This window comes from Periplaneta americana, chromosome 3, assembly GCF_040183065.1.
Source record: "Periplaneta americana isolate PAMFEO1 chromosome 3, P.americana_PAMFEO1_priV1, whole genome shotgun sequence".
Taxonomy (NCBI): domain Eukaryota; kingdom Metazoa; phylum Arthropoda; class Insecta; order Blattodea; family Blattidae; genus Periplaneta; species Periplaneta americana.
This window is the reverse complement of record NC_091119.1, coordinates 117,426,533-117,447,383: the sequence shown is the minus strand read 5'-3', so window position 1 is coordinate 117,447,383 and position 20,851 is coordinate 117,426,533. Positions and strand designations below refer to the sequence as shown.

General features: G+C 34.1%; 1 protein-coding gene across 4 annotated transcripts in view; it reads left to right on the top strand.

The window, feature by feature from the left end:
- Positions 1–20,851, top strand: part of Tango6 (transport and golgi organization 6) — an 84,716-nt gene that overhangs the window by 54,623 nt on the left and 9,242 nt on the right. For 3 of the 4 annotated variants that reach the window (XM_069821384.1, XM_069821386.1, XM_069821383.1), the window contains 2 exons: positions 4,538–4,751; positions 17,262–17,413. In XM_069821384.1, coding sequence (XP_069677485.1) covers positions 4,538–4,751; positions 17,262–17,413 — 366 coding nt within the window. Of the gene's footprint in view, positions 1–4,537; positions 4,752–7,611; positions 7,718–17,261; positions 17,414–20,851 lie in introns of those variants that run through there. The other variant, XM_069821385.1, reaches the window with a different exon arrangement.

Sequence of the window (20,851 nt, the reverse complement as noted above, 5' to 3'; positions counted from 1 at the left end):
ATAAAAGTATTTTTGGAGTGCATGTTTCTTATAGTGTTACATCCATATCCACGATGTTTCGGACCAAGTTGTATAGGGCTTCAACTGTAGGTCTACTACAAATTATAATTGAGCATAACCATAGACAGAGTTATGGGAGGGTATGTGGGAGCACTGATCCCCCCTCCCAAATTTGTCTGAACTCTTTTTTTTCTATTAACATTACAAAATATTGAATTCAAAAGACTTTTCTTGCTTTTGTTTATGAATGGGATATTATTTGTAAATGCTACCATCGTACCATCTTCCTGGAAAATGGTTGTTTTCACAAAAAAAATCTTTGGACTATGATTGTTTTATCAAAACTACTGAAAATTTTCACTCCCTTAAAATGGGACTATTGTGTGTGTGTTTTTTTTTTTTTTTTTCACTAACAGCTAATTCAGTAGATGGCCGCTGAAGACTTCTAATACAGGAGTACAGGCTGTTGCAAAAGAAACATTACAGTGCTTCCATTCCTCAAACGAGGTATAGAAATTCTTATACATTCAGAAATTTAATAGTTATTTATGGTACTTGTGAGTTAAGTGCATCTTTATTGCGCGAGTGGAAAGATTTAAGCACGAGGTGTCAGCCGAGTGCTTAAATTAGACGAGCACAATAAAGATCACGCTCACAAGTACCATACGTAATTTTATCCATGATCATAACGAAAAATTATGTTTTATAAAAGAAAATATGTTGAAAATAAATCCTCATATAATCACGTATCATGGCATGGATTTTAGAATCGATAACGTATACTAGGTAGGTCATGATGTAGGAGGCCATGATTAGTGAAGAATGGTATCTAAGGCGTTGGATAAATAACAAATTATAATTAATTATATAATTTTAATATATATATATATATATGTGTGTGTATATATATATATATATATATATATATATATATATATATTCATTTTAAACGTGTATCTTCGTCTTTTTGAAGTTTCAGGAATTATTTAGAAGCGTTCACGGGACTAATGTGATTAAAATAATTTCAAATTTTACTTCTGTAAACTTAAGAGAAATATTAAAAAGTAGTTAATCATCGTGTCTGTTTAGCTCAGTTGACTAACACGTGTTGTTATAAAATCGTATAAACCCAACTTCGCAGGTTCAAGTCTCTTTGCCTCCCAAAAGGTAAATTATTACAAATTAAAAAAAAATACATATTATATATGGATGCAGTGCACAAATTACGATGTAGTAGATAGAGAAAAGAGAAGGAGATTGAGTGTATGTATATTTAAGAAATGGTAATAAAGAAGTAGAGGTAGTGACATTTAGTAACTAATATATTAACTTCTTGAGTAATAGTTGAATGAAAAAGTATACGTGTGTGCCCGGGTACTAGGAAAATACTAATGAACAATGAGATAAATTTCAAACTGTGAGGTAAAGTCTTTATCTCACTAGTGGAATAAAGTAATGTTGAATAAAAGCCTACTTTAAAAACGCAAAAGTACAGTATTTAGTAAAGGCATGCTTTTCGTTATGGTCATGGATAAAATAAATATTATAGTCTAGACACATGATCTGAAGACATTAATTCGTCAATTTAAGCACAGAAACTTAATCATAAACAAAAGCAAGAAAAGTCTTTTGCATTCAGTATTTTCTAATGTTAATAGAAAAAAAAAAAAGAGTTCAAACAAGTCTGGGGGGCAGTACCCCCCATACCCCCATAACTCTGCCTATGATGCCGAGTTTAGTGTAATGTATTCCCCTCATCCTCCAAGCCAAATCAAATATTAATACGACATGACGAGTAATAAATAAATAATAATTACTACAATTATTCGTTGTGATAAAGTACAATTATCACTGCATGGTGTACCGAAAATCGTACAATTGTACTAATCATGTCTTGTGACTGCTGTTTGCATTAGTAAAAATCATAACACTTCAACGTCAATATATTTTTAAAAAAGAAAGGAATAAGTTAGGTCCACTTACAAATGATTAAATATGAAGTCAGGGAAATGGAAGATAATACAGTACCTTAGATCATAATAATAATAATAATAATAATAATAATAATAATAATAATAATAATAATAATACGTGAAAAGGGTAGACTACAGTGTTCGTGTAAAATATATTAAGTTTCTTCCATTATTTTCGAAAAGGTACAGTGTATGAATTGAACAACAGAAAGGTAGTACCTTAGTTTATAATATGTAATATCTTTTAATATCAAGAGCGACAGCCATTCATTTTAATATAATTGAGACGTAGAAGTTTTGAAATTACGTCTATTGACCATAAATTATTGTACAAAGCATTTAATAAGCAACGATGAGCCCTTTAAATGTCCCAAATGTCAATGTCATTTAAGTGTTCTGCTATGAATATCTAGGACTGAACAGCGCTCCGAGCGGCGGAATTGGCATTACGAGGTAACCACTTTAGACTCGTATTTCAAGCGCTATGCGCCAGCTTGTATAATCTCGTAAGCAACGGTTTATACAATAATCATTACTAAACACAGCTGACAATGTGTGAATATTAACCTCTAAAACTACATACAGTTGATGTTAAAATGTAAAGTAATGTTTTAATCGACTGAAATATAAATCATATTTCATTATTTTTGTGTTGCTGTTAGATATTACTTAAGAAAAACGTGTTAGCTTTAAATTATTCATTGAGCTACAAATACTTAATCATGAACTGCGAAATACTTGGTACTTTATATGATTTAAATCCAAAACTGGACTTATTCTTGGGTCTCACTAATTATAACTGTGCCAGTCTAGCAAGTAGAGTAAAGCATATAAAGATTATTGTATTGTTATTTCATAATATAGTCAAATTAAAATACTTCCAAAAATACAGAAAAGCAAGTGCAATGAGAATGTAGTGGTCATGTGATTTTAAATAGTCTGGGCCTGTAGCATTCATTGGTGTCAGTTAGTATGTACTCAGATTAAATTAATGGTAGGAACATGGCATTATACGAGGATTGTTTCATGAGGAGCACAGAATACATAGAGTAGACAAGAACAGCTTGGAGGTGAAGCCGCTCTTGTGGACAGTCGCCATCATGATGCTACCGAAACATTGACTCCCGCTTAGCACATGGACAGTTGATTGTGGTGTTGCATCGTTGTTTTAATTCATAAATGAACTAATTTCAAGATGCCTACATATGGAATTCCTATTATCATAAGATCTTCTATAATGTAATAACTATTTTGCAATGTTTTGATAGCAACAAGATGGCATCAGGTCCATCAAAGCGGCTTCACTCCGTCCAATGGTATGAAGATGCTAGTGTCTACTCTATGTATTCTGTACTCGTTGATGGCACCTGTGTTAAATTGGCCAATAAAGTTGCAGCAATGGAAATTCACTATATTTGCTTGAAGGTCACTGGAATCTGCTTTGCAATGCTAGCACCAAATGGGACCCAAGCACAGGAGCCAATGTGCAGGGGATAATCGAAAGATGCGTAAATAGAAATCGCTTTTATTATACACAAAAGGAAACAAAGTAGGTCTACCTACATTACACCACTGCTAACACCTTTTGAAATAATCCATCTTTGCCAATGATGGGGAAGGTGTTGAATACCCTCAGCTGTGTATACCACCTGTCGTTGACATGCTGTTAAGATGTCCTCCTCATTCACAAAGTGCTTCTTTAGCTGTGGAATGAGAATGAAGTCACATGGATTGACATTGGGAAAGTAGTTAGGGTGTTCCAAGATCTCCCACCTCCAATGCTGTAAAAGGTCCCTGACATGTTGCAATGTAGGATGTAGCATTATCATGGAGAAATTATGGCATTGTCCAGCAGTGCTGGACGTTTCGTCTGAATTGTACAACACAGAAGGTACAACAGAAATGATCTGTAGTACTGGGCAATGATAGGTGGCCCTGGTCCACACCTGTGGAGTAACGGTTAGTGTGTCTAGCCATGAAACCAGGTGGCCAGGGTTCGATTCCCGGTCGGGGCAAGTTACCTGGTTGAGATTTTTTCCGGGGTTTTCCCTCAACCCAATATGAGCAAATGCTGGGTAACTTTCGGTGTTGGACCCCGGACACATTTCACTGGCATTATCACCTTCATCTCATTCAGACGCTAAATAACCTAAGATGTTGGTAAAGCGTCGTAAAATAACCTACTAAAATAAAAATAGGTGGCCCTCATGAACAGGATGACACTCTGGAACATCATAGCTTTCATTCCCAAAATGACTGCTGTTCAACTTTACTTACATCCATCTTGGAGCACAGCCATCAGCACACTAATGTATTCGTGTGCTGTTAACAAGCCACCAATGCACACAGATGCCATCTGGGAGTGACATTCCCTAGAATATAACACAGGTTTTCAAATGTGTATCCTGGACTGTGTTGCTACATGTTCCGAAGATATAACATGGTTGCCATGACTTATGAAATGACCCTCGTATTATGAAAGTGGGGTTTCATTTCTCACAGCAATGAAGAAAGAGTATATTTAATTCTAGTATTTTTTTCTAACTTTTTTGTAACACTTTCAGGAAAACTTGAAGCATGAAGACTCATTTATCTACTTGTCATCCATTAATGGTTTGGCAGTGATGGCCAATGTGTTTCCTAACACAGTAATTAAGGCACTTGTTGAAGAGTATGAAGAGATGAGATCAAAGAGGAAAGTGACTGATAACAACAACAGTTCAGCAGAGTTGAAAATGAAGGTTGGGGAAGTTCTTGTCAGGGTAACAAAGTCTCTGGGTAAGTTTCTAGAGTGAAAAGATGATTTTTTAGTTAAGATGTTAATAAGGATGCTCTGTCTATGAGGTTAGATGTTTGAGGCATTAAAATTGTTAGCATGGTACTCTTCTGAAGCCAGATGCACAATAAATGAACTTGTTCCAGAGTGAAAGAGAAAATTTGCCAGGATATTTCTCTGCAATATCAAAACTGTGTTTCAAATTCATGCTGGTACCATCACTTTCCAAATGGAATTTATCACATAGCCATTTCCATTGATGCTACAAAGAGGCTTTAGAAATGTATTAACCATTAATTATAACATTGCAAAATATAATGGATCTCTACATGTGAATGCCCCACTGGTTGTGTAGTTAGATTATAAAGACAATTGAAGCACTGTTTGTGACATAAACACAGTTCAGATAGTATTTACACATCATTGGAGTGTTATAGTAACTGACAAATCATGTGTGTGATAACATTAACAGGAAATTGAAGAATTTTGATATTTCAACTAAATACTTAATGAAATCCAACTATATCACGGAAGTTAATAGAATAGTAGTTAATCTAAAAAATCATGGATATTATTGTAGAAGGAATTTGTGCCATCTGTGTTCATACTACAGTTTTGTCTTTTTTTGTCAGCATAAAGCAGTGAGCACACTGCATCTGCTCAGCTCAGTTCAGTTCATTTGATTCTGATGTTTTACTTGAAATGTGAATAAGTGTCTAGCTGTACATTGGGTCAGTTCATTTGTCTTCCGCACTTTCCTGTCCGTCCAGTCATATTTGCCTCTACTAGTAAAATTGACTGAAGACTGAAGAAATGACATATGCAGAAAACGCTAAGCCAAAAAATTGCTGCATTTGTTGCTAGAGTTTCACTGAAATTAATTGCATTAATGAGGAATTTTTAATTGAAATCTTAAAAAGATGTCCTCTTCTTTACGATCAAAGTGATGATTACCACAGTTTGGCAATGACTATAAATTCATGGGAGATTACCACGGTTTGGCAGTGGTTGTAAATTCATAGGAGATAGTCAGCCAGGTTGTAAATTGCTTAAATATGTAATTATTTTATAATACAATTTGACAGTTATGAAATATGCGTGTGCTTTGTCATTGCCTACATTATACTCTCGTCCAGCCAGATTCACAGCTTTCTGCTATCAATGATGAAATAAGAGAGACCAGAAACAGATGGATGCAGTGTGTCGTCTCGTTGATGCAAACAAATATGCCATAGACTGAACTGGGCTGAATGAATGAAGTGTGCTTGCTGTTTAAAGCAACATTATTTTCATGTTGGAATTTTCATTGAATTTGTCTATGTCATCACATACAAGGTGCTACTCAAAATATCCGAAAATTTTCTTGTAATCTCAAATAAAAACTTTTGTCACAGCGGAAGAATGGTACAAACTTTTGCATCAACCCAATAATTGTTTTAACATAGGCACCATATTTTTATATTATGGCAGTTAAATCACCTATATGTAACCCCCAAATTGTTTGGAGAACCACACCTGCTGTTAGTTACAGAGTCAATATGACCTAGGCAGGAGGATTGTCAGACAAGTCTATCTACCATATCCCCTCTTCACCACTTATGGGATGTTATGCACGCTATGGCAAGACAGCATGGTGTTTTCTCCATTTTTTTTTGGAACAGTTATACTGCTGTGACTCAATCCTAAGAGCCTCATTTGTAAAAACAGGTTGCACTACAGGAAGGTAAGGCTGAGATTTGTGTAAGAGAGGTTATGGAAAGTACTTCATTACTCCTAGCAACCCATTATATGACTATAGGTTTTTGTGTTCAATATAACAATAAGTTGTACTTTGGAATGATTTGTCCGCAAGTCCTTCATTAACAGTAACATATTTTGTGAAGCTTTCATTTCTCAAAATGTTCACTACAGTGATTGGATTAATGTGTGCCGTTTTTACTAACAAGAATACATAACATCTACAGCTGCATTTTGTATAATAGTACGCAACTGGTAGTGTTAAAAAATACACAACTGGAAAGTTGTTTTACACATGTTCACAATTGAAGACCTGAATTGAGAAATATCCCAGTCCAAAATTTACCGAATTTGGCTTTATACCCAACATGTGTTTCAATTAGACTATGTTCCTGTAAAAAAGAAATGTCCTAAGTCTGTTTCTGAAGAAAATATTTTCATCTGAATGAAATAAGATCCCAAGTCCAGAACTTAATCCAGTTTTCAATTCAAGAGCTATTGCTAGTAGACGAGTCATTCTGAACTTCACATTGTTTCAAAGACTCTGCCAGAAATTAGTATTTTGTTCAGTTCAGAACAGTTTTACGAATGGATGTGTACATATATTTTATGTTATACTCTGCATCAGCACAATATGCATCTGAAGCTCTGCCGGCACCCCTCAGACTTTAAAACTTTGTGCACTGTTGCGAGTGGATGTGTTATCTGTAATCCAGCCCATGCTTGTGTTGAATCAGCAGATGTCAGGCAGTGTTAAATAGTGGTGTTTTATGTGTATAAGGAACAGATAAATCTTTTATTGAAAGCAGTGTGTTAATTGTGCAATGTCATTGCTCTTTAAAATTGTATCTACTGCATTAATTACCCTGTTATTTTTCATTTTTATGTACCTGATTTAGTTTATTGCTTATTTTGGCACTATGAAAGATGAGCTGGATCATCCACTACATATAGTACACCAGTTAAAAAAGGCAAATGAATGGGACAGTCTGATTTGCGAAGTCACAGCAAAAAGATCATTTACAATGTATATAAGTGTCTTAAAAATCTTACGGAACATCCCGAAAAATTTGCCACCACTGATTTCAGGGACAGTGTAATTGAACGCATTATTATAAATCTTAGGGACAGTGATAGTGAAGGTTCTGCTAGTGAAGAAGAAGAGGACGAGGAGCATGAGGAGGGGGAGGAAAGAAATAATTAAACTTCAGAATCTTTGGTGTGAAGTCCAGTAAGTACCGAAAATATAACTTGCATAAATATTTTGTTTCATTGACTGTATATTAAATTTCGAAAGATCATTGCATGATAAATATTTTCCAACATCAACTGTATTGTATTGGGAATTAATCTATTTTGTGCAGTCATATTATATTTAATGGTTTTCATAATGGGTATATTTCTAGTTTTTATCAAGAACGGCTATATTGTACTGAAGGTTGATCTATTTTGCATAGTTATTTAACATATTTGGACCAGTGTCACCAAAACATGTATTTTTAATTTTTAAAGAATGTTTGTCTTGTACTGGGGGTTGATCTATTTTGCGGAAGCATATATTAAACATGTAGCCACCACAGTGGTCTCACGACTAGAGAGCTGGACTTACAATCCTTGGATCTGGGTTCGATCCTCAGTGTACCCCCTGATTTATAACTAGTGTTGGGTGAGCCCGTGGTTCAGGTAACACAGGTTTTCTTCGGGAAGCTCTGGTTCCCCTGTGGCATCCCAACAAATCTCCATAATCATTTCGTAGCAGGTGTAGCATAGACCAGCCTCCTATGACGCACCCTGGGCAACGACTCTGTCGGTAAATTGGTCTGCATAACTGGCTTCATATGAGTGAATGACGTAAGTCAAGTACCCACCATTGGTTAAAAAAAAAATGTATTAAACATGTATGAGCCAACGTTTTTGTAATGTCCATATTATTTTATAATTTTTTGAAGAACAGTTGTTCATTTAGAGGGTTAAACTATTTTGTGCAGGCACAATATATTAAACATTATGCTTAATGTCTTCATAATGCTTATTCTTGTAAAACATTTATATTGTATTGGGGGTTAATCTACTTAGTGTTAAGCATAACTTACTGTAGTAAAAATAGCATTATATAAGTCAGTGTTTTGATTCATGGGTATAGCATGCAGCGGATCAAGTTCACTGGAACTTCTCTTGCCATAAACATCTTGTGACTGAATCAAAGCAACAACTATGCATTGACCTTGAAGGGAATATTCAATTGACGTAGACTTGTGACATTGAGTCACTATGAAGGTCCAACACAAAAAAAAAAAAGACTTACCGATACTTATTATTATGAAATTATGTACTATTTATCTGGAAAAGATTGAGCCAGAATCCTATCTGCATGTAAAAGTTGGCATATCTGTCGACAAACTTAAAGTAGATGTAAAATACAGATGGTTTATGAATATTTTACAGAAAATTGTAATTATGGAGTCGACTTCAGATGTGTGTAATACGATCTACTTGTGCCGAGGTTGATAAATTAAAAAACTGCAAAAATTATGACTCGAAAATACAACTAATGCTGAAGGAGGAAATTCACAAGCAGAAGGCTTTTTTTGTACCAAAAATATAATAATAATAATAATAATAATAATAATAATGAGAGAAAGCAACACAGAAGTTATTTGTTCTGATATTTAGCAGAGTTTACTTTGTTCTCCTTCACAAGTGAATGAAATATTCTTTTTGCATCAGTTGTGGGAGTTTAGTTCTTACATTTATAACTCCAAGTCATGATAAAGTACTATGTTTATGATATGACAAGACCCTAAGGTGTCCAACGAAGTTATTTCATGCTTAAATAGATTATATATGAAGAGTCCATTGTTGAATTTATTTCATTTTGCAGGAAATGAAATTTAAACTTTGATATTCCTCGTTTTTGTGTTGTATACCAATTCGTCAGCACAATGTAGATCTGGAACTATCATCTTTCTTGCAGTGTGACAAAGTGTATTCTACTCCCTTTGATCTACAGTACTGAACCTTTATCTCATTTTTCACAAATTTACGACATTCCCCCTTTTATGCAGTGGACTCTTCATATCATATTATATTATGTATTATATCATAGTATATTATATCACCGTATATACGCAAATACTTTGTGCATATTTTTCCGTACTTTAGTGAAGAAAAACTTGGGTGCGAGCATTATTTGAAATAATAAAAGAGAAGATTGCAGCTGGGAATCGAGGTCTTTGGGCATTGAATAAAACTATGAAGTCCAGGTGTATTTCAAGAAAAGCTAAAATAAGAATATATGAAACTATTATAAAGGCCTCCCCACACCAACGTGAAATATTCGCAGCCGTGGCGGCGACGAATATTTCGCGTATACAGCGGCAACGAAATTCGCACGTTACCCCACACTGACGCGAAATATTCGCAGCGCTGACAGAGACCAAATTTCGCGTATGCAGAGAAATATCATGTCGTAGCTCCTATGATAGTCAATCAATGGCACTGTTATTTTTATGATTGGCAGGTAATGTCTGAGGAAAGCATGGAACAAATTTTGAAATCAAAATTGTTTTTAAAACGCAGGGGAAAAAAAAAAGATACTAATTTGGAAGTGATCTGTTCAAAATAGACATTTAGACCTTCAGAAGTGGTTAGCGGTAAACTTTTTTATTTTTCACGTTAGATGGGGGGTCAAAGCGAATGAAATGTTGAGAAAGAATGGAAATTACTTTTAAAAGTTGCCGCTATTCAAAATCTTTACTGGTTTTCAAGTTACGGTGAGTTAAAGAAAAGAGTATTTTTTACTTGGTGAAGAACTCAAGACAACCTCTTGTCTGCTAATACAGAAATCTTTGGTCTGATTTCAAATCCGCTTACAAAATACTTTCATCACTTAAATTATTTTAATTACTCGTATGTGTTTTGAAATGTAATAATAAATATTAAAATAAATGTAATTAAAATATAAATAATGCAATTAAAAAATAAATGTAATCACAATATTAAAATAAATGTAGTTACAATATTAAAATAAATGTAACTGAAATATTAGAATACATTTAATTAAATTATTAAAAGAAACGAATCAAAATGGCGAACGATGATACCTAGTATTTAGCCTTAGATGTTGTGCTTGCTGTTGCAAACGTTGTCAAAGAACTTAGAGCTCTGGAGGAGAGAACACACAGAAAAAAGAAAGAAGTGTGGGTGAGAAAGTGAAGTCCACGTAGAAAAATACAAAAGTGCATCAGAAACAAGAAGTTAAAGATATCTGAAAAGATAAATTACCTAAGAACGGATATTCAGAGAATCCCTCATAACATGAATTATCATCCCGGGACATATAAATAATTGAAAATAGTGAAATGAAATAAAAGATCCTTTATTGATGATATATTTTTTATTCCTACTCAGAGAGATGATATTGGAAGATTCTCAGTCATTTAGCAATTTTCTAGGAATTGATGAGAGTACATTCAACAAACTCCTAACACGATATAAATCATTTTAGTGCATGAAATCAATACATTCACATTTGTAAGCAATTATTATACTTTAATTGTCTGCATTTCTATTATAATGTAATATAATACGTCTAAACCCACTCAATAACATATTTTTTTTTTCTTTTTTTCTTTTTTCATCATTAGATACAAAAAAAAACATACTGACTTTTATTAAACTTTTTAGCAAACTAATACTCCCTTGAATGTATAATGGCTACATTCACTAAAATGTGCTCTCAATGCAGAAAGTAGACTATCATAAAATTCATACAGTATTTGCAGTTCTAAATATATGATCGTGCAAAAATAGTTTACAATACACGTGTGTTGAGTGCGTAACAAAATCTCGAAAACAGAAGAGACTCTACTTCGTCTCGTCTTTGTAACTTTTCTTTGATTCTGTTATAATGCGTCCTTCAAGAGAGGGAAGACAAGAGATGATGCCAAGTCTAAAATCTGGGAGGGGTTTGTCCCACAAGTAGTGATATTCGCGTATAATTAATAAAATTATCCTGTTTATGTGTAAGTGTGAAGCAGTATCTGCTAGGTGTAGATTTTTGCTAATTTTTTCGGCGATGTATGAAATGGAGGGGGAAAGGAACTGGCCACCCTATTCCATTATCTCCTGGCCTAGTTGCCTCATAAGTGGTGCCTTCTTGGTATCATTTGTGAGGTTCAGACTTTTCTTCGGAAAACTGACATATTGTATTTAATATTTAAAAATTAATTGCAAGTCGGTTATTTTAACATTATGTAGACAAATATCGCATAATAAAATAAAAATATTATCTTAAGTCCAAAACATTGATTATTATTGATTGAACTGTAGTGACACCAAACGCGAGTACTAATGTTAGGAGATACAGCGCGAATCCGTAAGGTTTAATGAAAACAGTTAATAGGCCTATTTATTGAAACAACTCCTCTGTACTAGTTAATACAAAAGTTCCTAGAGTATTTCATAGGAATAAAATATGAATGAGATTAGTTTTTACAAAAAATTGCTATTAAGTATAGGCTTATATGTTTGCTTTTAAGAATGAAACCTTTCCTAAACTAAGAAAATTATTAACTTTGAACTATTAAACCTTAGTAAGATGTTAAATGACGCAAAGTTCATATAGGTAGGTTGTCTAGAAATATATTTCTATACTAAGCAATGCTATGATATTCTGAAGGACTGATAAAGTCAACAAAGATGCGAATATGAAATCATTCCTTATAGACAGGCCGTATATAGGCTAGAATTTTTCTCTTAAAATATGTTAAAGATGTGAATAACTTACCACTTTCATTAAATTCCAATTTGATTGCATCTCATATTGCCCTTTTTCCTTACTTACTTGTAATCCTCTAGAATAAATCGTATAAAACTGGATGTTTCCTTACAATTTCTCACAGAACACTATAAAAAAATTCACGGCGACAGCGAAAAAAACCGCATAGGCGGCAAATCTAAATTCCAACGCTGCAGATTCGCAGACGTCCAGCGATACTTTCGCGTCGGTGTGGACACACTCATATACCGCAATGTACACTGAGGCAGTGGCAACTTTGCGAAGTGAAACATTTGCCACCAGTGCGAATATTTCGCGTCGGTGTGGGGAGGCCTTTAAACCAATAGTAGTATATGGAAGTGAAACCTGGACTCTATCTGAAAGGGCAATAAAGATCTTAAATGCCTGGGAAAGGAAAGTATTACGGAAAATCTTTGGGCCTACTTATGAGCAAGGGTTTTGGCGAATCAAAACAAATGCTGAGTTATATGAATTATATAAAGATATCAACATTGTTGTTGAATAAAACTCAGAAGGTTAGAGTGGCTGGGACATGTAGCCAGGATGGAGAACAATCGCACACCCAAAGCTTTACTAGATGCATTGCTAGTAGGAAGAAGGAAAGTCGGACGACCTAAATAGAAATGGCTGGATGACGTTCAGGCTGACCTAACAAAAGTTGGAATTAGAAGATGGAGAACACGAGCATTAGACAGGAGTGATTGGTCGGATGTTCTGAGGGAGGCTAAGGCTAAACTATAAGGGCCGTAATGCCAATGATGATGATGATGATTATTTGAAATCAGGTTGGTAACGCTTCACCTCGAACACTCCTTTAATTTTCTCTCCTAAAATTAGGATGTGTGGAGTATTCGCGTATATATATATATATATATATAGTACATTAATTAACTCATTTTTTGCTTCATTTGTAAAATTTTCTTTTTGGCATTTAGCAGGTTTACACTCTAAGCCGACGATATTATTATATTGTATTGTACTGGGTGTCCTACTCGAAGGTGGCCCTGATGACATTTATTTCCTGTTACAAATATTTCAAGGATTTAAACCTTCAGAAACATGCGATGTTGTGTTCAGTTGTGTATTAACGCTCAGGGAGGAGGACATTTTCAGCACCTACTGTGACAATCCCATGATACTTTTGTACTTCTTTGTACTTGTACTTTCTTTAAAGTAACAGAGTTACCTTCGAGTGGAAGATGCTGTATTATATTATATTATACTAAATTAATATTCCGAAATTAAAAGACGAGGAAACTAAGCAACATTATCAGGTCAAATAGATTTACCACTTAGGAAGTTTCAACGAAGTTGAGGAGGCATTAGATAACATATGGGGAAAATATCAGAAATAATATCAAAATTGCAGCTGAGCAGAGCATAGATTATTATGAAGCTATGAAAAGGAAACCGTGGTTTGATGAAGATTGCTCCATGGTGGTAGAAAGAAGGAAACACAAAATTGAAGTTCTTACAGGATCCAGTCCAGGAGAATAGAGATAATTATTTCAATGAACAACGGGAAGCAAATCGTACATTTAGGAAAAGAAAAGAGAGATTACTTGAAGGAAAAACTGAATGAAGTAGAAACAAATAGTAAGAATAAAATCATTAGAAATTTATATAAAGGCATAAAGGAATTTAAGAAAGGATATCAGGAAAGGATAAACACGATCAAGGATGAGAATGGTGACTTGCTTGCAGACTCTCATTCCATCTTGAACAGGTGAAAAACTATTTTGGGCAACTATTAAATGTACATATGCCAAATAGAAATGATCGGGACAAAATTGAAATACAAACTGATGAGCCATTTATACCCGAACCCACACCTCCTGAAGTCGAAATTGCGATAGAAAAACTGAAAAAATACAAGTCTCCAGATATTGATCAAATTCCAGCAGAATTAATATAAGAGGGTGGAAACGAATTGTCTAGTGAAATTTATAAGTTTATACTTGCTATTTTGAAAAAGGAAATTGTACTAGAACAACGGAAGGAATCTATAATCGTATCTATCTTTAAGAAAGGGGGAAAAGACTAACTGTAGTAACTTTCGAGGAATATGACTTTAGTTGATGTTGTACAAAATTTTGTCAAATATTCTTTTGAGAAGATTAACTCCGTATGTAGATGAAATTATTGGGAATCACCAATGTGATTTTAGGCATAATAGACTATTGATAAGATTTTTTGTATTCAACAGATAATGGAGAAAAAATGGGAGTACAAGTGCACAGTACATCATTTATTCATAGATTTCAAAAAGTTATATGACTTGGTTGGTTAAGAGAGAAATTTTTTATAATATTTTTATTGAATTTGATATTCCCAAGAAGCTAGTTCGATAAATTAAAATGTCTCAGTGAAAGATACAGTAAAGTCCGTATAGACCAGTTTCTGTCTGACACTTTTCCCATTCACTGTGGGCTAAAGCAAGGAGATGCACTATCACTTCTACTTTTTAACTTTTTTCTAGAATTTGCCATTAGAAAAGTCCAGGAAAATAAAGGTTTTGGAATTGAATGAGTTACATTAGCTGCTTTTTTTATGCAGATGACGTGAATATATTAGGAGAAAATCGACAAGCTAATAGGGAGAACATGAGAATTTTACTGGAAGCAAGTAATGAGATAGGTTTGTAAGTAAATCCCGAAAAGACAAAATATATGGTTATGTCTCGTGACCAGAACACAGTACGAAATGGAAATATAAAAATTGGAAATTTAACCTTTGAAGAGGTGGAAAAATTCAAATATCTTGGAGCAACAGTAACAAATATAAATAACACCCGAAAGGAAATTAAACACAGAATAAATATGGGAAATGCCTGTTATTATTCGGTTGAGAAGCTTTTGTCATCCAGTCTGCTCTCAAAAAAGCTGAAAGTTAGAATTTATAAAACAGTTATATTACCGGTTGCTCTGTATAACTGTGAAACTTGGACTCTCACTTGAGAGGAACAACGGTTAAGTGTGTTCGAGAATAAGGTGTTTAGGAAAATAATTGGAGCTGTAGGAGAATGGAGAAAGTTATACAACACAGAACTACATGCATTGTATTCTTCACCTGACTTAATTAGGAACATTAAATCCAGATGTTTGAGATGGGCAGGGCATTTAGTACCTATGGATGAATCCAGAAAGTATGTTAGTTGGGAGTCTGAGGAGAAAGACCTTTGGATAGGCCGAGACAGAGGAAGGATAATATTAAAACAGATTTGAGGAAGGTGGGATATGATGGTAGGGACTGGATTAATTTTGCTCAGGATAGGGACCGATGGTGGGCTTATGTGAGGGTGGAAGTGAACCTCTGGGTGCCCTAAAAGTTTTTTGTAAGTAAGTGTGTTATATTATGTTAAGTTATCCTTGTGATACACATTTCATTAAAATAGAACATATCAATAGGAGAGAAGAAGTGGTAGAGACTCCTGGTGACTGGAAAGACATAGTGGAAAAAGAGGCAATATTTGATGTTGTTCGCATGAAAGGTACTGATTTTCAAGATTACAGAAACCATTTGAACCAGTTTTACAAAACATGAATCTTGTAAAAAGGTCAGAGATTCACTGTATCGAAATATAAGATATTTAAATACCATACTTCGACACTGTGGAAGATTCATGTTGTAGATACAATAGGAGGAAGTGATTTTGTATCATATTCGTTAAACTAAGGTGTTGAAATCATTCAACTCTCAGATAGTGTCAGTAAAATTAGAGAAGCTTAATAATCTGAAGTCACTTGCTGAAGAAAATGAATATGATTCATAGTTCCCAAGTGACTTTCGTTTCCACTTAGATTGGTATTGACTTTAATGTTTATATTTATGTCCTGTCGAAGGTAATAAAAAATAATATTCTAACAATTGTATTGTTCTGTTTTGAAAAATAGCTTAAGTTCATTATCATGCATTTATATTTAACATGAGTGATATGTTATACAAATCTGTCTTTCAGGTATAGCTCAATGATTGCAGTGGATTTGTCACTGAAATATATTGAATCATTAAGATTGGGTATGGCCACACATGAATCATACCAAAAACTTATTTAAAAATTCTTATTTTGCAAGCCTATCGAGTTCTTTTACTCCTGAAAAATATACTTTAATGGACGTAGGATGTTTGTCAATGGAGGTCTTCAATTGTAAAACACACTTAATACTCATTACAAGCCACCACTGATAATGTTATACTAGTGCCATAATGTGCTGTTATGGTTTTGCGCGGAGATCTTCATATAGGATTTCACTTTCATATTGCTGTATCAATTCGTACTAATAACTGAAATGAGTGACTATTACCAATCTAATTAGCGACCCTAAATTGGCTTATGACTGAATTTTAACCAAAACTCAGTATTCACTGATGGAGCACCTGTTATAAGAAGAGTACCACATAATACGTTTGTTGTGATTTTTACGAAATAGTGCAGATTGTATCCAAATTTACAATAAAAATGAATTTTTAACTAGTACGTAAATATATTGTAATAATATTAATGACTGTTCATAGTTTACTTTCTTGCTTATTGTTGCTTATCAAGTCTTTTAAACAGTTAACTTTTGCAGAACCTCAAGACAGGGTTTTATACCACAAGATATTTGCAATGGTAAAATATTTTTCCCTCTCTCATGTTTGTGATTACATTATAAGTAACACCAGGATCTTGTATGTAACTATATATCTATGGAATTCACAGCTGAGAAAACTGGTCAGCTGAAAATAAATGTGACTATAAAGGATTTTATTGACATCTGTTGTCACTGTACTTCGAATCTTGCTGGTTTTCCAGTTACCTTTGCCATGTTATGCATTAAATTCATGTCTGTTCTTTCCACTGATTGATGCAGTATTCATTATTTGCTTAATATTTTTCTGGATATATTGCACATGGGATTAGCTAACACATCACCTTCTAAACATGAGCATTTGATGTTGAAAGTTTAAGATGTGTACTTCTTCCTGTCTGCAGGAGATCTGGTTCCACCATATAAAGCAATGTTGCTGAATGCTTTCTTGGTTGGAACAAAGGACTCAGACCATCTCGTGAGGGCATCCAGTTTGTCCAATCTGGGAGAGATTTGCAAAGCACTAGGATTCAGAATTGGGCCTATTGTAACAGAGGTAAGTTCGAAAACATACCTGTTTACAGTTGTAAAATTCTTGTGTTCCTACTAGAGTATTAAATTCGTTTGAACAGATTCAGTATGCTTGCAATACACTTTGAAAAGCCTTGTGTTCGTGTGACTTTCTGTTACCTTCTTCATCTTTCCCTTTTGCCTCATGGCATCGAGTCTGCCTCGATCCATCTCCTCCATTCCTCTCTATCCCTCGCCATTCTTCTCAGTTCCCCCAATTCCTTTCCCACTTTTCCTTGCCATAATCTTAATATTATCCATATACATCGTCCTTGGTCTTCCCTTTCCTCTTCTCCCTTCCGTCATTGCCTCCATTGCTTTGGTTTTCTTTCTTCTCCCATTCGCACCATGTGTCCATACCACTTTAGTTGTTTTCTTCTGAACTTCTCTTCTACTGATTTCTGTTTTAATTCCTCTAATTCTCTCATTTCATACTCTGTCTCTCTTTGTTTTTCCAACTATTCTTTGGTAGCAGTTCATTTCAATTGCTGATATAGTACTTATTCTCTCATTTGTCACTGGCCAACTTTTCCCTCCATACAGCAGTGTTGGTTCTAGTATAACGGATTTATATATCTGTAATTTTGTTTTAGGCAATATTTCTTTTTTCCCAAATATTAAGTTGCTTGCTTTCTGTTACCAGGCTTAGGAATTAATGTACCCTCATGCTCAGAAATGGCTAAGAAATATAAACAGATCACCTGTGCTCCAAGCCTACTGTTTGAGACAGAATACATCTGATTTTATGCTGATAAGTAAACATGGCAGACCTAGTGGCGGATAGTAGGAAAGGAGCTAGTCTTTGCATATTACCTTTTCTGTAAGACAATACATTTAATTAAAGCCATACAAAAAAACAGTGGCGGATACATATTTCGAATCAACTTCTCAGCAAGAAAGATGAAGTAAAAAAATATATAAGTATAAAAATGACTCCAAATCTCTCATTAACAGAGGATGCATCAGAAGTATGTGGAAGGCTTATATGCTTCCTGAAGAGATAGCTTTGCACTTACCCTGCAAGGTTGAAGCTGTATTTCTTCGATTTATTAATGTATGACAAGAACAAGGTGAAGATTAGCTGAAAGACCACAGAAAGCAGAATTGCAGACCAAAAATTACGACTCCTTACTAAATGCCATGTTTGAAAAGATCTTCAGCTTCATCCTGACTTCTTAAAAAATTTAATTAATTCAGTGCCACGTTGCTTGAGGGCTGTGACAGATTACAATAGTGACAGGAATAATTTATTATTAAAATAATATGTGTGTGGGAGGATTGAGAAGTTAAATTGTTGTTTAGTATCAAATTAAATTGAAAGATGGATAAGCAGCATGGCTGTAGATATTCGAATGCAAGTTCTGGAAAATATTAGGAAGTGCATGTACAATTATGGTAGTTTTTAGACATTGCTTTCATCTGGCCGAAATTAAAAAAAGAATACGGAAAAACTATTGAAATGTATACCTACTGATGGAGAGATGAAAGTATACTTTTTTTTTTTTTTTTTTTTTTTGCAGAGCATAGACCAGTTTTGATTCAAAAGCTTGCAAGGCTATCATGAGCTTCCAAAAGAAGAATGGAGAATTGTGTAAAGAGCTGAGAGGGAATCACAAGTAGTGTGGATTCAAAATGAAGTGGTTCGAACAAAGGGCTATGGAACAGTACAGATATTTAACAAATGCTACTTCTCAATCTTCCATTTCACATTCTCTACTGTTAATTTGAAGTAGAGTTTTAAGAATATTTCGAAAATCAATGTCCAGTTTGTTTGTTACATATCCAGAATTCTGCCACGCGTATACTAACATCTCTTGCAGTATGGGGAAACAGAACTGATGTTGGACAACCTAATGTAATGTTTATTATAAAGACTATCATGCAAATTTCCTGTACTATTTTTAATTATGATTTTGTGCTGAAATACTCTTCTATTCTCCGAATTATAATATAATTATACTGCCGGAAAAAGTAAACTTCAAGTGGCTGCACAAACGTGGCCTTGGAGGGGGAGGAATTATTTGCGTCTGAATTATTTTAATATTTAAATGAATCTTTATTTCAGGGTCATTACAAATGTTTTTATCAGTTCGTCCACTCCATGAGTCTAGGAGAATTAATATATCATCCTTAACATCAGGAATGAACACACTCATCAGCCATCTTTCCATATCGTTTTTCGTGAGTTTCCCTGAATTGCTAGTATCAACAGCAAGATTAAATGGAGTTTCCCTTTCAATAGTTTGTTTAACTTTGGGTCCAAATTCTCTTTTCGGTTCTTGGAAACAAAGGTAAATTCAAGTACCTAGGGTGCCAGCCAATGAAATATGGACCTGTATATTGTAGGAATGCGTCATAGAAGGTAATGATTGCACAACTGCATCATGGCTGTGCTTTTCACCTGTCTGTGATAAAGTCCTACCAGATATCATCTCGTATTCAGATGGAGACTGTTCAGTGTTGAATACACAGTCAGCATTGTATGGGATTTCTAAAATAATTTTGTTTATATTTTTCAAATGTTTTGCTGTTTCATTTAGTGTAGACTCATCAAATTTTGTTATTTTTCTGGAGCTTATTCTGTTTTATTTCTTAAAACGCCGCAGAAACTTTTCAGATGCAAGTAACGATAATTGTGTTTTTTTTTTTCATAAGTAATATAGCTAGTCCAGTTTTTAATTAAATTCGTGGACAATTAGGTTCGGTTGGCAGGATACCTTGAACACCTGTAGCATTTCTTTTTTTTATAGTGTCCCATATGCTTGACTGGGAGGTTTTTTAAAAATATTCTATAGCATTTTTTAAATATTTTACTCTGCACTTTTTTTTTTTTTTTTTTTTTTTTTTTTTTTTGCTGTAGATGTAATCGGATTCTTGTTGTTTCCGCGGGCTTTTGGGCTCTCATAATGATCCGTAATCTTTTTATACATGTCAAGAACATTTCGTTGTTGTTCCTGCAAATAACTCCTATGTGCAAAATATAAAATTGTTCAGTAGGAAGAAAAACACATTTATTCATTCTATGGCAGTAGTACATAGGAGACTGGGAATTCTTAAATTTTCGAAAGAAAGAAATATAATCACATATAGGAGATTTTATTATTTGCTGTTTCACTATTTAAGTTATTTAATAGAGCAAAAATCTGAAAATCGATAAATATGTCACATAGGAGTTATTGAAGAACAACGACGATTTGCATTTCTTCGTGTGTGGACCACTTGTTTTTCAGGACTTGAATGTTCGTATTCACTAGTGAAAGATCCTAGATCAGATTCTGAATGTACACATCCTTCATGTAAACTGTAAAGTTTCGCCACTATCCGAATCATTATCGACGTCTAAAGTGTCATACGTTACAATAAGTGTTCTGTTTTTTATATTTGTCAGGTATAAATTGTAGAAGTTCATAAGCAAATGCTTCAC